The 13058-nt window shown below is 36.7% G+C and overlaps 1 protein-coding gene across 3 annotated transcripts in view; it reads right to left on the reverse strand.

Moving 5' to 3' along the window:
* Positions 1–97: 97 nt before the first annotated feature.
* SCAF4 (SR-related CTD associated factor 4) overlaps positions 98–13058 on the reverse strand; it is a 72320-nt gene continuing 59359 nt past the window's right edge. For all 3 annotated transcript variants that reach the window (XM_075910686.2, XM_089773684.1, XM_089773687.1), the window contains exon 20: positions 98–4608. In XM_075910686.2, the coding sequence (XP_075766801.2) occupies positions 3773–4608 (836 nt within the window). In that variant the 3' untranslated portion in view covers positions 98–3772. The remainder of the gene's footprint in view (positions 4609–13058) is intronic.

Genomic DNA, 13058 nt, shown 5'->3' on the forward strand with positions numbered 1-13058 from the left:
GATACTATAACAGGGATAGGGTTTATAGCAACTTGCACATATGCAGTGGCTTTCAGTTCTAAAATCTTAAGATGTAAGAGTAAAGACTGAACACACACACAAACTTAAGTGCAGCTGTTACTCTGGTATCTGTCATTCTTTCACAGCACATGCATGATCAGTAGTGCTAGGCTATGCAAAGACACCAGATCCACTGTTTCCTTTAACATCTCACACTGAGTGAGACTTGGTAGGAGACAGCTGGAAAGAAGGCAAAGCTAATGAAGGGCATGAGCTAGTTGCAGGATCCCTATATGGATCCACTCTTTCATATTCCACTTTGAAAGACCATTCAACATTAGATCAATGAAATAGTGAGGACTTGTAAAACAGCCTCTAGTGAAAGGAAGAATTATTGAACCAAATGTGGTGGGCATCAGACTTGCTTGTGCCTGACTACTTATTTGCACCAATACTAAATGGTGACTGACAACTTTAATTTGACAGTCTATGGGTGAGACTTAACCCTGCTTCTAAAGTAGGACAAAACACTATCACTGAGAGCCTGAAATGCACTTAATTTGAGAATAGGGTTTCTTACAAATTAGCTGTGCAGGAAAGGGAAGCAAATGTCATAGCAGCAAGGGCCCCTCCTTGCTACTACAGTTAGAGGTGGTGGTGAAAACAAGGGCAGTAGTTCACACAAAGCCTTACCTGCTTAGCAAAATATAGCATTATGCAGTAATATTTTATATTTGGATACAGACTGGTAAGAACTCTTGCATTAGACTTACTAGTTTAAATAACTTGGTAAGGTATCTTACTAACTCAGCTGGTTTGGCCCAGGGCATGTGGCTAAAATGGCAATGCACTTGAATGTATATTGGCACAGCACCCTTGCCACTAGACATTGAAATTTTTTTTCCTCAAGGTAGTTTTTATAGCCTGCTTTATAGCAACCAAACACTTCAAAGGCCCAGTAATTTCTGCCACCTACTGAGGGTTTTTAAATACATGATCTGGAACATGCCTTCACATTGTGAATTCATAATTGAGCTATGGGTATAGTTGGCTGCCCTTTTAGATATCTAGATTACAATTTCATTACAAATAGAATGGCTCTAATGCAAAACTAGAAAATGCATAAGTTTGCTGTATCTTATGAGCCTAAGCAATCAGAAGGTTACTCTGCGCACACTTGACTGTGACTGAGGGTGGTGGTTGCTGGGTTTTAGCATTACTGGAGACTGGACACTTGAAATCATACATGCACCAATAAGGCCTGCTCCTTAAAGCTACAGTTTTGGACATGTAACCAAGATTGAGTTTACTGAAGGAAAGATGACAATACATGGTAAAATTATTGAAGTTAATTTACTAAAGGCAAATGTTATAGTGAGCACTACAGTGGTATAGATCTGGCTTGATCCATGGTGGCAGGGAAACTTACACTTCCACTATCTTACATCAATACAAACTGAGTTACTACTTCTAGAATGGGTTTTTATACAAACTGCCAACTGTTTACTTGCAAAACTACTAATTATTAGATGGAATGACAATTTTATGCTTAAATTTAAGTCCGTTAAAATGACCAAGCAATATATATATATAAAGGGCACTACAATTATAAGTTTGAATTATTTAGAAAGTTTTTAAATGAAATAACCCACCCTGCTTGCTCTAGCTCACAGGGGAGGGAGGGAATCTCAGCCACGGCTGGTTGCACTGATTTCAGTAACCCCCTACTACAGGCATCTTAGAGGAAAATATTTCAGAAGTGAGCTAAAAATTGAAGCAGTTTAATATTGAAGTAAGCTAACCCAAAGAAGGCAGATTTTACAACTTAATTTTACTGGCATGCAAGAGTATATACTGTGTGATAAATGGCATTATAGGCAACCTGTTAAACTGGTTACAGTGTTTGAAAATGAATACTAAGTGGTGGGAGTATAGAGTGACATCTAATCAGAAATGTAAGCCTTCCATCTCCTTTATGCTTGTCTCCAAGTTTTTTGGGGGGAAAAAAGGATCCAAAGACTGATCTCCATCAGAATCGACAATTATTAACAATTTTAAACAAATACCTGTTCTTGTCTATAAAAAAAAGTTTGGCCCAGCATGGAACTAACATTAAGGATACACAAATTTTAACACATGGAATTTGCGGTGACTACAAATAAGTAAACAGTTTTTTTTCTTTATTCTGCTATTGCAAGAACAAAAATATATGTCCTCTTCCCCCATGTCATCATCCTCCTGTTATCCCCCCACCAAAAAAAAATCCCAACTATGAAAAAAGTATTGATGTAAGAAAGCAGCTGCCCTTCAGTTTAGAAAGGAAAGAAAATATCAACTTTAAAATGCAGAGCACATCTACTCTCAAGGGGAAAAACGTGAACATGGACAAGAGTCATACAAATTTTTCCACTACATATGATAAACTTCAGTTGAACTTGTGTAATATAGGCCTCATTTTCTTGTGCACAGGGTAATCAAGGAGAAAGCTTCCAGATACAGAATTCTTTGGGGTTTTGTGGTTAGTTTCAGATTATTGTTGGTAGCTCCTAAATTGTCTGCATCAAAAGGGCTATTAGATTTAAACACTTGCCCTTTTGTAGTTTATTTTACAAATAATCTGGCAGATGGAGAGAGAACAGTTAAACTTACACAGATACAGGAATGTGTATTCTTCCATTCATTTGATTACACCACCATCAAATGGGCAAAAAGGTTAAGCCTACCTCTTGCTCAAATACACGAAATAGGTAATGTTAATATAAACAAACAATTGGCTAAACTTGTGTGAAGGAACACACAGCATTTTATAAAATCCTTGAATACCCCCACCACCACTTTCCACCCCTCCCCCACTTAAAAAAAATAGGTTAGCATTTTAAATTGGTGATTTGGTGTCTTTGATTTCTCTTCCATCCTCCTTTCCAAAAAGCATTAATGAATTACAAGTACAAAAGATGCTGAACTGGTGCTTCCCTAGCCCACCACACACACTCTTAATATATTACATTACAAGCAGAGCAGACTATGTTGGAAGTGGTCTGCTTTGTCAGTAAGTATTTTTAAAGATTAATTAGGGCAACATTATAGAACCAATTGAAAAAGAAATAAAACCTTGATTGCATTGCAAACACAAACATTTACCTTTTCAAATAACATTTTAAAACCACTAACCTTTACCTAGTATGGTCAAGTAGATCATTAAAATGCAGCAATCTAAAAATCAAAATAACTATTACAAATAAAAATTTGCTTTTATGAATAGCTACACAAACAAATGTATTTCTTTTTAACAATTATAAACAAAACAGTCTAATTTAGACTCCAGTACAGCATTAACAGTTCAAACTTTAAGATGTTGAACAATCCTTTTCCACTTCAGTGCAGTGTAGGAAGAATAGCACACATTAAAGTTTGTTACGAAAATAGAGTTTATTAAAAACACATCCCTATTGTTTTGAGAAGCTTTCACCGTTACCTTTTCTTAAATTAAAAAAAAAATAGAAAGCACTTCTACTTTTGATTTGTAAACTTTTTAAAGTCAAAACTTTAAAAAAGTTACAGCAAAAATGGATAATATTCATATCTTCAGTATTTTGTGTTATGTTGTTGCTATTTTAAATAGAAGGGAAGCAATCAAATTGCTTACAATTCCCCACAAACTACTGAGGGGTTGTGATATAGCAGAAGCAAATATAATACAGCAATACTGTACAACTCTAAAGCTCTACACTCCAATAAATGTCACTGTCATGTTTTTGACAAATTCCAGTCTCTAGCGAGGAGCCTCTACAACTGAGCTGGTATCCTTTTCGGCTTGCTCAACAGATGAGGTAGCCTCAGATGTTAACTCTTCATCAGCTTTTACACCTCTCGGTTCAGATTCCCCTTTATTAAGTTCTGAAACAATGTCTGCATTTTCCATTTTGCCACTATGAGATTCGTGGTTTTTGTCACCATCTGCCCTGTCTGTCAGCTCGGGTTTTTCCTTTCCTCTATTTTCTTCCTTGTCTCTACGAAACTCCCTATCTCTAGAATCTCTCTCTCTGTCTCGGTGTCCACTGGACCTTCTATTTCTGTCCTCCAAGTCTCTATGTCTATCACGTTCAGGGCTTCTTCTTCCCCATTCTCTCCTTTCACGATTACCAAGTCGCTCATGATCTCTATCATCGTTGCGGTTACCATAGCGCTCACGATCATTTTCTACCCGGTTTCCAAAAGACCTCCTTCCAAACCTTTCTTGGTCTCTATTAGGAGTGAATGTCTGCCTATCATTCCTAAACTGCCTCCCATCTCTATTTTCTTCAGGCCCACCTTGTCCTCCAGCTCCTGGCATCCCGCCAGGCCTGACAAAGTGACCAGGTGGTGGGAAAGGGTTTTTCATTCCATGTGGCGGAGGCATTCCAAAGCTCCCTGGTCCTGGAGGTGGACCTCTGTGCATCATATGGGGAGGCATGTGCCGAGGTGGCATCAAGGGAAACCGTTGTAGATGAGGTGGTGGCATTCCTGGAGGTCGCTGGAGTGGTATTAAACCAGGCCGTGCCCCAAGGAGGCCAGTAGATGGTGCCTGTAGCCCAATCACAGGTGCAGGTGGTGTAACCCCTTGAGTACCTGCAAAACCAAAAAAAGCAAATGTTATAAAAAAGACCATAATCTCAGAATCTTATGAAAGTTAACCCAGAACTCTTATTAGTAGGGTTAGACAGTCTGGATAAATCAGAACTGCTTGCATAGTACTTGAATTTTATTGTAATTATTGACCTTGAAATTTAAGTCTCAAATACACATCTGCCGCATACTGAACACCGTAAAGGAAAACAGCATTTTTAAACAGAGGTTGTACAGATACATTTGCATTAAACAGAATACTAAAATAGTTAAGCCCTTGTTTTGTTTTTCACACATTTGTCTACCTTCAAAGTCTGGTAGTTACCACCCAACAGGAAAGACTGAAATGGGCAGTTTCTTATCTCCAACTTCCTCACAATTTATTTTATATTCCTCATATTTCACAACTGCTGCAGCACCTTCCCTGTTAGCAAGCCTGAAAATTGTAGTTAAGGGTGCAGGAGAGAAGTTAAATTCACATCCAACTGAAAACAAGATTAGAATTTAGGCAGCAGGGAGAGTCTAAGTGAACGTAGGGGACAAGTGTAAAGCGAATGTATGGCCAGAATGGGGGACAGGACAGGAGATTAGATACAACTCACTTTACTTTGTTCTTTTAAGGTGGCCATTGCCTGCTGTTATAATTGGCTGTTACATTACCTTATAGCAGACAGTCTTGGTGCTCTGTTTTTCATTTTTAAGTTTGGTCTCTCTTTGAATGCTGTTCAGGTGTAAAGACAAATGTCTGCAACTTGAGAACACAGGACTAGAGCAGGCTCAGTTTTGAGCTTGTTTACATCTATGAACTTTGTACCTGAGAGTCCAAATTTCAAAGAACAAAAAACAGTAATATCCAAGTATTTAAAGCATGTACTGTGAGAGTTTATCTTGCACAGTTCCTTTTCTGTTTATAGTTGAGTTGATAAGGCTGGCCCGTTATTTAACTTCTTATACCCAGTTCTATGAAATTTCAGTCACTTGTTTTCTGATAATTAAGAGCTTGTTTGAAAATACAACACTTTCCAGCTAGAAACTGACACCCACAATGCACTAGAATATTTTAGAAGAATGTTTTTACTTCAAGGGAAAGAAAACCAAGACTCAATATTAATCAGAATATTGGCAGGATTTCATTTAGCATAATACATGTAAACTGATCTTAATCAGTCTCATTAACCATTTTGGTTTTCATCTTTTATCATTAAGAAAATAGGTTTTATTAAACAGAGAAACAGTCACAGGAAAGTTAGGCTTTGTCTATACTTGCAACTGATCAACAGAATTTGTTGTTCACGGGTGTTTAACCCGTCTACCAGGAACAACATTAAGTTTTGCTGTAGCAAGTGAAAGTATAAATGTTACTTTGTCAGAAGGAGCACCTTCCTGCTGACAAAGTAAAAGTCTCTGGTGGGAGTTGGAAGTATTTTATTGGTAAGATCCTGACAAACAGCATTCACATATGCCAACTTTTAGCAACAGGGCTAAAAGCTAACATGAAGCTAACAATGCAACACATAAGATGGTTTGGAACTTCTTTCAGAGAAGGGAAATAACCAGAAGCCTTTACAAAAAAATCAAGCATTACATTTTTAAAGAACTAAGCAAAGTATTACTAAAGGTCTGAATTTTAAAGCCACTGTTGCAAGCAGAAAGAAAAAAAAAACTGATCTCTCTCCCATTTCATATCCCTCAACTCCATTTCAGCTATAATATCTACTCAATTCATTGTGAATCAGTGTTCCCTGTAAGCTGTGTGCTTGGGCAGCCACTCAGGAGAGATTCAGGGGCCACCCAGCTGATTAGCAGAATGCCCACAGTTGGCAACCTGTGTTTCTATTGGGGGTGCACATACACATGCAGAATCATACAGCTGGAAGAGACCTCAGGAGGTCATCAAATCCAGCCCCCTTCTCAAGGTTGGAACAAATTTATTCCACTTATGGATGGAAACAATAGAGGAAACATTTTGAATGCGATTATATTTAGTCTTCTCCCTCTCCCCCCTTTGGTAAACATGGTATATTTAATGGTCAAAAGCATACAGTATTCTCTCAAAACAAATCTCTCATCTCACAGCAGCCATAATCTTGTTTCCAGTCATGGTAACTAAATTTAGATTAAATTAATTGGCTCTAGAATCCTTTATCTCTTAACACCTAACATGGTATCTTCTTGCTTATAGCATGGATATTAACAGCTCTATATAGCAAGAGTCTACTGGGAGGAATGATAAAGAGGCTCTTGTACAGGTCCATGGTACGGTCATCCATCTTCTGGCCTTCCTCTCCAAGCAAATATATTAACTACAGTTGGATACTGTGACATCCTTGGTAAAGAAAATCAATAAAGACTAGCTTGTGTTGTGTTTTTTACTGTCTCTAAAGATAGATATTTTGATAATCTCTTCACCATATAATTTTAGCAATTGTGCCTGTTATGATCTGGTTTTCTGTTTTATTGAACAAAGTGGAACCTAATGAGACTCTAATTTTTCATATTTGTATAATGATCAGCGCATAGTACATAGCAATACATATTTTACTCTTCTTAAATGCCTGAGTCAAAGTGGGTGAGGTAATATCTTTTATTGGACCAACTTCTGTTGAAAGGGACAAGCTTTGAAGATTCACTAAGCATTCATTTTAAGTAATCCGAAAGAAAGTGCACAATTAAGGATTAGGAGGCAGAATTATGTGCTACAAATTATTGCAAAGAGCCATAAAACCAGTCTCTGTGTAGTCTATTGTTTATACTGTGAGGCATAGTTACTGCACAGAGAATAAATGTGACAAAGAAAAAACATTTAAATCCAAGATATAATGAGTTTAATAAGGCTGGTAGATGTCTTCGTTTTATATTTGCTGTAGGACAGATGAGCATTCATTGAAACAACTTGAGACATGACAAGAAAATTTTTAATTCAATTTCTGAAGTGTAGGTTTCTCATTAATTTCTCATCCTCTTCACACTGAAAATATAGTGGTGTCTATCCCACCTACAGTCTATTAACAGTGTAAGAACATAAAACATTCAGCAAGTTCCTTTCTTTCCAACCTGGATCAGTTCTTCACAGAGTAGCCGAATAGATTTCATTCTAAGTGAAGCATCTCTGAGTTTTAGCCTTGCCCCCTCCCCCAATGGTATGCTATATAATTTCTTTATTGTATTGACTGAAGCATTAGACTAAGTTCACTCCAAACCTAAAACCCATAAACTACATATCTAAGTTTACTGACCCATGCTAAATAAAACCTAAAACATGACACTGTACATGCAACTTTTGGTATGATTTACTTTATAATCCGTTAAAGGTGGATGCAGGTTTTCAATGTAAAACAGTTTATCATCAAATGTGAAAACTCTCACTAAAGAGACCTGACTTTGTAAGTAACAGATGATTAATTAAACAAAACAGACCCCCACTAAGAAATGTCCCCCAGTAACAGTGTAGAACAGTCATGAAAATGTACCTGCTCTGTAATAAAATCTACAAATTTATTGTAATGTTTTGTTAATTAGTAAATTACACTCACCCATTTATAACTCTCCATATGGGTTTACAACATGCTTCATTCTGTACCTCTTACCTAGAGCATGGCTTGTACTCATAACAGATATTAATTGCCATTATTATATGAGGAATGTGTGACAAGTCAGGTTTCATTCATGCAACATATGTGGACAAAAATATAAATCATCTCTACATCTTATCTATTCATGACTTTTACAAGCATCATATACTAAGGTTTCAAGTGCTTTTTAAAGTGTGAGACAAAGAGTTCAGGAATCAAATGTATCTGAAATATGTTCTGCAACCATTTTCAATAAAAATGTGGATGTTTCTTCAGTGAAGTAGTGTTATAACTAATATCAAAATCTGTTATTGTGACACTTCATTTATACATGAGTTATGCCTCAAATTGTCTTGTTTTGTAGAAGCAGCTTTAGTTCATAGTGTTGTCAGTTAAATATTCTAAAACAATACTTGTAATGAATGATCAAACTAAGATTTCTAGGTCAAGGTAATTCCACTTCTGTTCATCTCCCAGCAGTTTTTACAAATCCTCATTCCTTTTTGGTAGCATTTTGTAACTCTGAAGTAGTTGAACAATATTGCGTTTGTTTTAAAAATCAAACTCTGGACAACATTCAGTCCAAAGTCCAGTGTAACTTTAATGATTAAATTGCTTCCTAATGTGCTTTTATCAGAACAAAATAGGAACAGTATTCAGTTTGCCTAAATTAACTGTTTTTGTCCAAACATACCCTCTTCTGGAGATCTCTTAGGATGACAGAAATACTGAAATTCAAAATTCTGGGACATTGACAGAACATCAGCAGGTCAAATGCTTAAGAGGGAGGTTGCTGCTAAGATTTCAAATGTTTAATTTCTAACAGCTATCAGATTTAGCACTGCAAATCTGATAAGCTCTTAATACCCATGTCCCACAAAACTGAAAAATTAAATAACATCTTGAAATCCTTGAAACTAGTGCGGCATAAATTTCTAAATGATGTAACTTAGTGACTTTGGGCGGAAATGACTATCTCCTTCATTCTAATTTTATACACAATTTCACTTGACATAGCTTCTTGTGTTTTACAGATTGAACATATATCTGAAACAAAGACATTTTATTTCTCCCAGTTTTCTATAGCATCTATTAATATAGACCAAGATTAAAAGGAGCCTACACGTCTAAACATAGGCTGTAAATCCATATTTAGGTACCAAAATAACTGGCCTGATTTTCTATAGTGCCAAGCATTCAATAGTTGATTGACCAATGGGAGTTGTGGAACATTCAGCACTGAAAATCATGCCCAAACAAAGCCTAGCTTTGGTATAATTTTTTGAAAATTGTGCTTACTGTAACAAGCTTTGGCTACCAATGCATAAATTATGTTATTGACACGGATTTAGGGCAGAGATCAATTACAGGAACAGTGTTTGAAAGCTCTCTATCCTTTACTTTACTTTTCATTTGACCACTTGTCTTGGGAGTTGTTACTGAGACTGTATTAAGGGGGAAAATACATTTTTTGTTATACTCTTGGAACACTGGGTTATCACAAAAAAGCCTAGCAATACAGTTGTCAAGAGCACAGTATAAATTTTAAAAATAGCCCATACACTTCCTTTCTTAATTCCCACTTTGTAACACATTAACTACTTCTATTTTTCTCAAAAGTGTCATTTTTTCTGTTTTACTTTATTTTCCTATATTAACACTGATTACACTAACATGCAAACAAATGGTGGCAGAGGGTGAGAGAAGAGAGATGCACCACACATTTGATATTATCAGAAAGTTAAATATAGCAAGGCCAATGAAAACAGGCGGCCATTCATTTTAAGCTAAAATGCAGATTCCTAAGTTGGAATGTTGATAGGTCACCAAAACATTGCTACTTCAACCAAGTGAGAGACAGTATCTCAATTAGCATAAAAAACCCAGGTCAGAGCCTTTTAACTCCTATCTCAAACAAATGTTCAATAGCAATATGCCCGCTGAAGTTAGTTCAGTACCACCTACTGGCGAGTCAAGAGCATCACTTCTTGCAGGAGGCAGATGGATGATCTCTGGAAGGGTCTAAAAATCTATTTTGTACATGAGAACTTACAACATTATATCTTAAGTTACGTTAGGAGCAGTTTGGAGGAGATCCATAACATTCAAGTGAAGTTGTGTTTCTACAGTCTTGCTCAGATTGAGACTACTTTACTGTAAGTAGATGTGATCAGGTGCATCCACTAAATTAAAGCAGCCCTGGCATGGTGGTAAAACTAAAACTTTATTTTTCAGCAATAAGAGAACAATGCTTTGCATGTTTTCTTCCATAAAAGATCTTTTGCAGTAGATGGAAATATGTAATCACCGTAGCAACTCTACTGGCTAAAGAATTGGGAGTGTTTTAAACTGGCCCAACTTCTTGTAATACAACACATTGAAATTAGAGAATTATATTAAAAGGGGTTGGTTGTTAAAGTTATTTAAAAACTGCTCTCAGATGTAGGCCCCACATAAAAAAATGTATTTTTTCATTGTAAAATGGAATTCTCAGCACTTGACCACAGTATTATAAATGACACACTGCTATTAGAATTAGGGCTGTACATCATTTTTTTCTTCTAAGACTATATTTTTGTATCTTTACATGAAATAATCTGTGCAGCTGAAAAACTATTTGGTTAAATCCAAAGATCTTCAAGTAGTTCAAATTATTATGGAGATTCTCAGCGCATAAAAGGGTCTTTTCAGGAATTATACATAAATTTATTCACAATGTGACTATAAGGGTTATCAACACCAAAATTGTGTTAATTGAAAAGGGAACTATGCTGTAGGTGTGAACTGGACAGGTGACTGGTGCAATAGAACAAAACTACTATGATATCGCTATAAAACAGCATATAGAAGTTTGCAGTACTTAATCCATTTAAAATTATTTCTATGCAGAATACATGTATTACTGTAAACCAAATATAAGATTCATTTTAGGTTATAAAAATATTAGGAGAAACTGCCTGCCTTTATACGCTGCCTTTATACAGTTTGCATTTAAAGTATTCGCAGGCAAGATTAGCATTAGACTTTTATGACTATCTTTTCAGGACACACTTCTTTCCTTAAATTCAGCTGGTTGAGATATATTCTTCTATATTGTCCACATCTTGAAGATCATTCCTCGCCCCCTCCTTTGTTCCCCCCTATATTATCCCTAGCTCCCCAGATGAAACTTCATGCTGCTCTTGAAAGATATAAGAAATTTTCAGTCTATGTGCTTCCCCGCTTTTCTCAATTTTGAAGGCCCACATCATGTCCTAGGAGAACAGGGCTTAATGTGGTACTTGCTAATGTCTATCCAAATAGCTACATTCAAATTCAAGAATGAAAGGTTCTATTGTCTAAATTGTTTGATGCCCCTTGCCTGCTTCTCTCCCTAACAGTTTCTCTCTCCGTACAGGATATCTAACAGTAGGTAACTATATTGCCTGTTGTGTTATGCACCAATATAATTCCCATTTTGATTACTCAGAAGAGTTCTGCAAGGCACTCCAATTTACTATCATAAGTGAAGAACAATTTCTGTGTGTCAGTCTCTTGCGGTCTCATCAGTCTCTTGCTGGTTTAGTGAACAAGAACCAGGACTAGTTCTCTCAGAGTAGTGAAGTCAACCGTCTAGGGGTAGTTAACTTTGAATATTCCATTTTCAGCGATGCCAGAATTTCAGTTGTTTATAACGACAAAATTTTGAAAAAGAAAAGCCAACAAGGATGTTACTTTTCTGACTTGAAATTTATAAAATGCATGCATCTCATTGTATAAGTATTGCCGGAACCTCTAGTCCGGCAATAATCCATAGTCCAGCATGATTTTAGTTAGCCAGGTGTCTACTTATTATGGATGGGGCCAAATTTCCTGTGCCCTCCCTTACCCCATCCATGCTCCTTACTACTCCAGGCTGGGACAAGAGCTGAGGGTGGCTGCAGAACCTTGAGCCAGAGCCAGGAGTGGAGCCCCAGAACAGGGACCCGGAGCAGTAGTAGAGGGGCTGGCAGCTGGGACCATGGGCCATCACTGGAACTCCCACGTGGAGACCCTGGGTGCAGGGTCACGCTGAACACAAAGCCTGAGGGGGTGCAGGTGGTGTTGTAGCTCCCTACTTCCTGCACCTATGGAGACTCGTGCACATTGTTGACCTCCAAAGGTTTGGCAAATTCTCTGTTTCAAGCACCATTTAGATCCCAAGGGTGCTGGACAAGAGAGGTTCCACCTGTATTTACTTCTACTAGTCCTGTGATGTTTTTGGTCTCTCATTTACATATTATAAAGTTCTGAGTTTCCAGCAGTCAGCATAGAAAGTTCCTGCATAATTCCTTGAAATATAAAATACCTATCATAAAAGGAACACCCATCAACTTAAAATATTCATTTTTAGTAGCGGTAAAGTAGGGACAAGTGTAGTGCCTGTGAAATGAATCTGTTTGAAAATTTCTGCTTTTACAATCACTTTTTAAAAAATTGTTTCTCCCAACACTTCTTTGTTGCTCAGTAAATATTCAGATTAGTAAATAAACTAATCTGACTGTAGTTTTTATTTTATGCAAAGTATTGTCAATGTATGACATTAACAAATGGATAAAAATGGAGAAAAACATTTTCTAACTTATTTCAGAAAATTTCTAAGCTCTTTCACATGTGAAAACACCGCAGCTATCACTTGAATTTATTTTCCTTTATGAAACTGGTTTTCACTTCACTAAATAAAATCCTTTATATACAAAGTGAAATTGCAAAACTTTTACAATACTGTAATAAATTTAATAGTGTTGAGTAAGAGACCTAGCGTATACATTGTTATGGTAACATTACCAAGCAGATAAAAAACCCACACGCATTTTTACGGAGTCAATTATTTAAAAAAGTAACTGAGCCATCAAAAAGTCC

The sequence above is a fragment of the Pelodiscus sinensis genome, chromosome 1, assembly GCF_052426305.1.
Source record: "Pelodiscus sinensis isolate ZL-2025 chromosome 1, ASM5242630v1, whole genome shotgun sequence".
Classification (NCBI taxonomy): Eukaryota; Metazoa; Chordata; order Testudines; family Trionychidae; genus Pelodiscus; species Pelodiscus sinensis.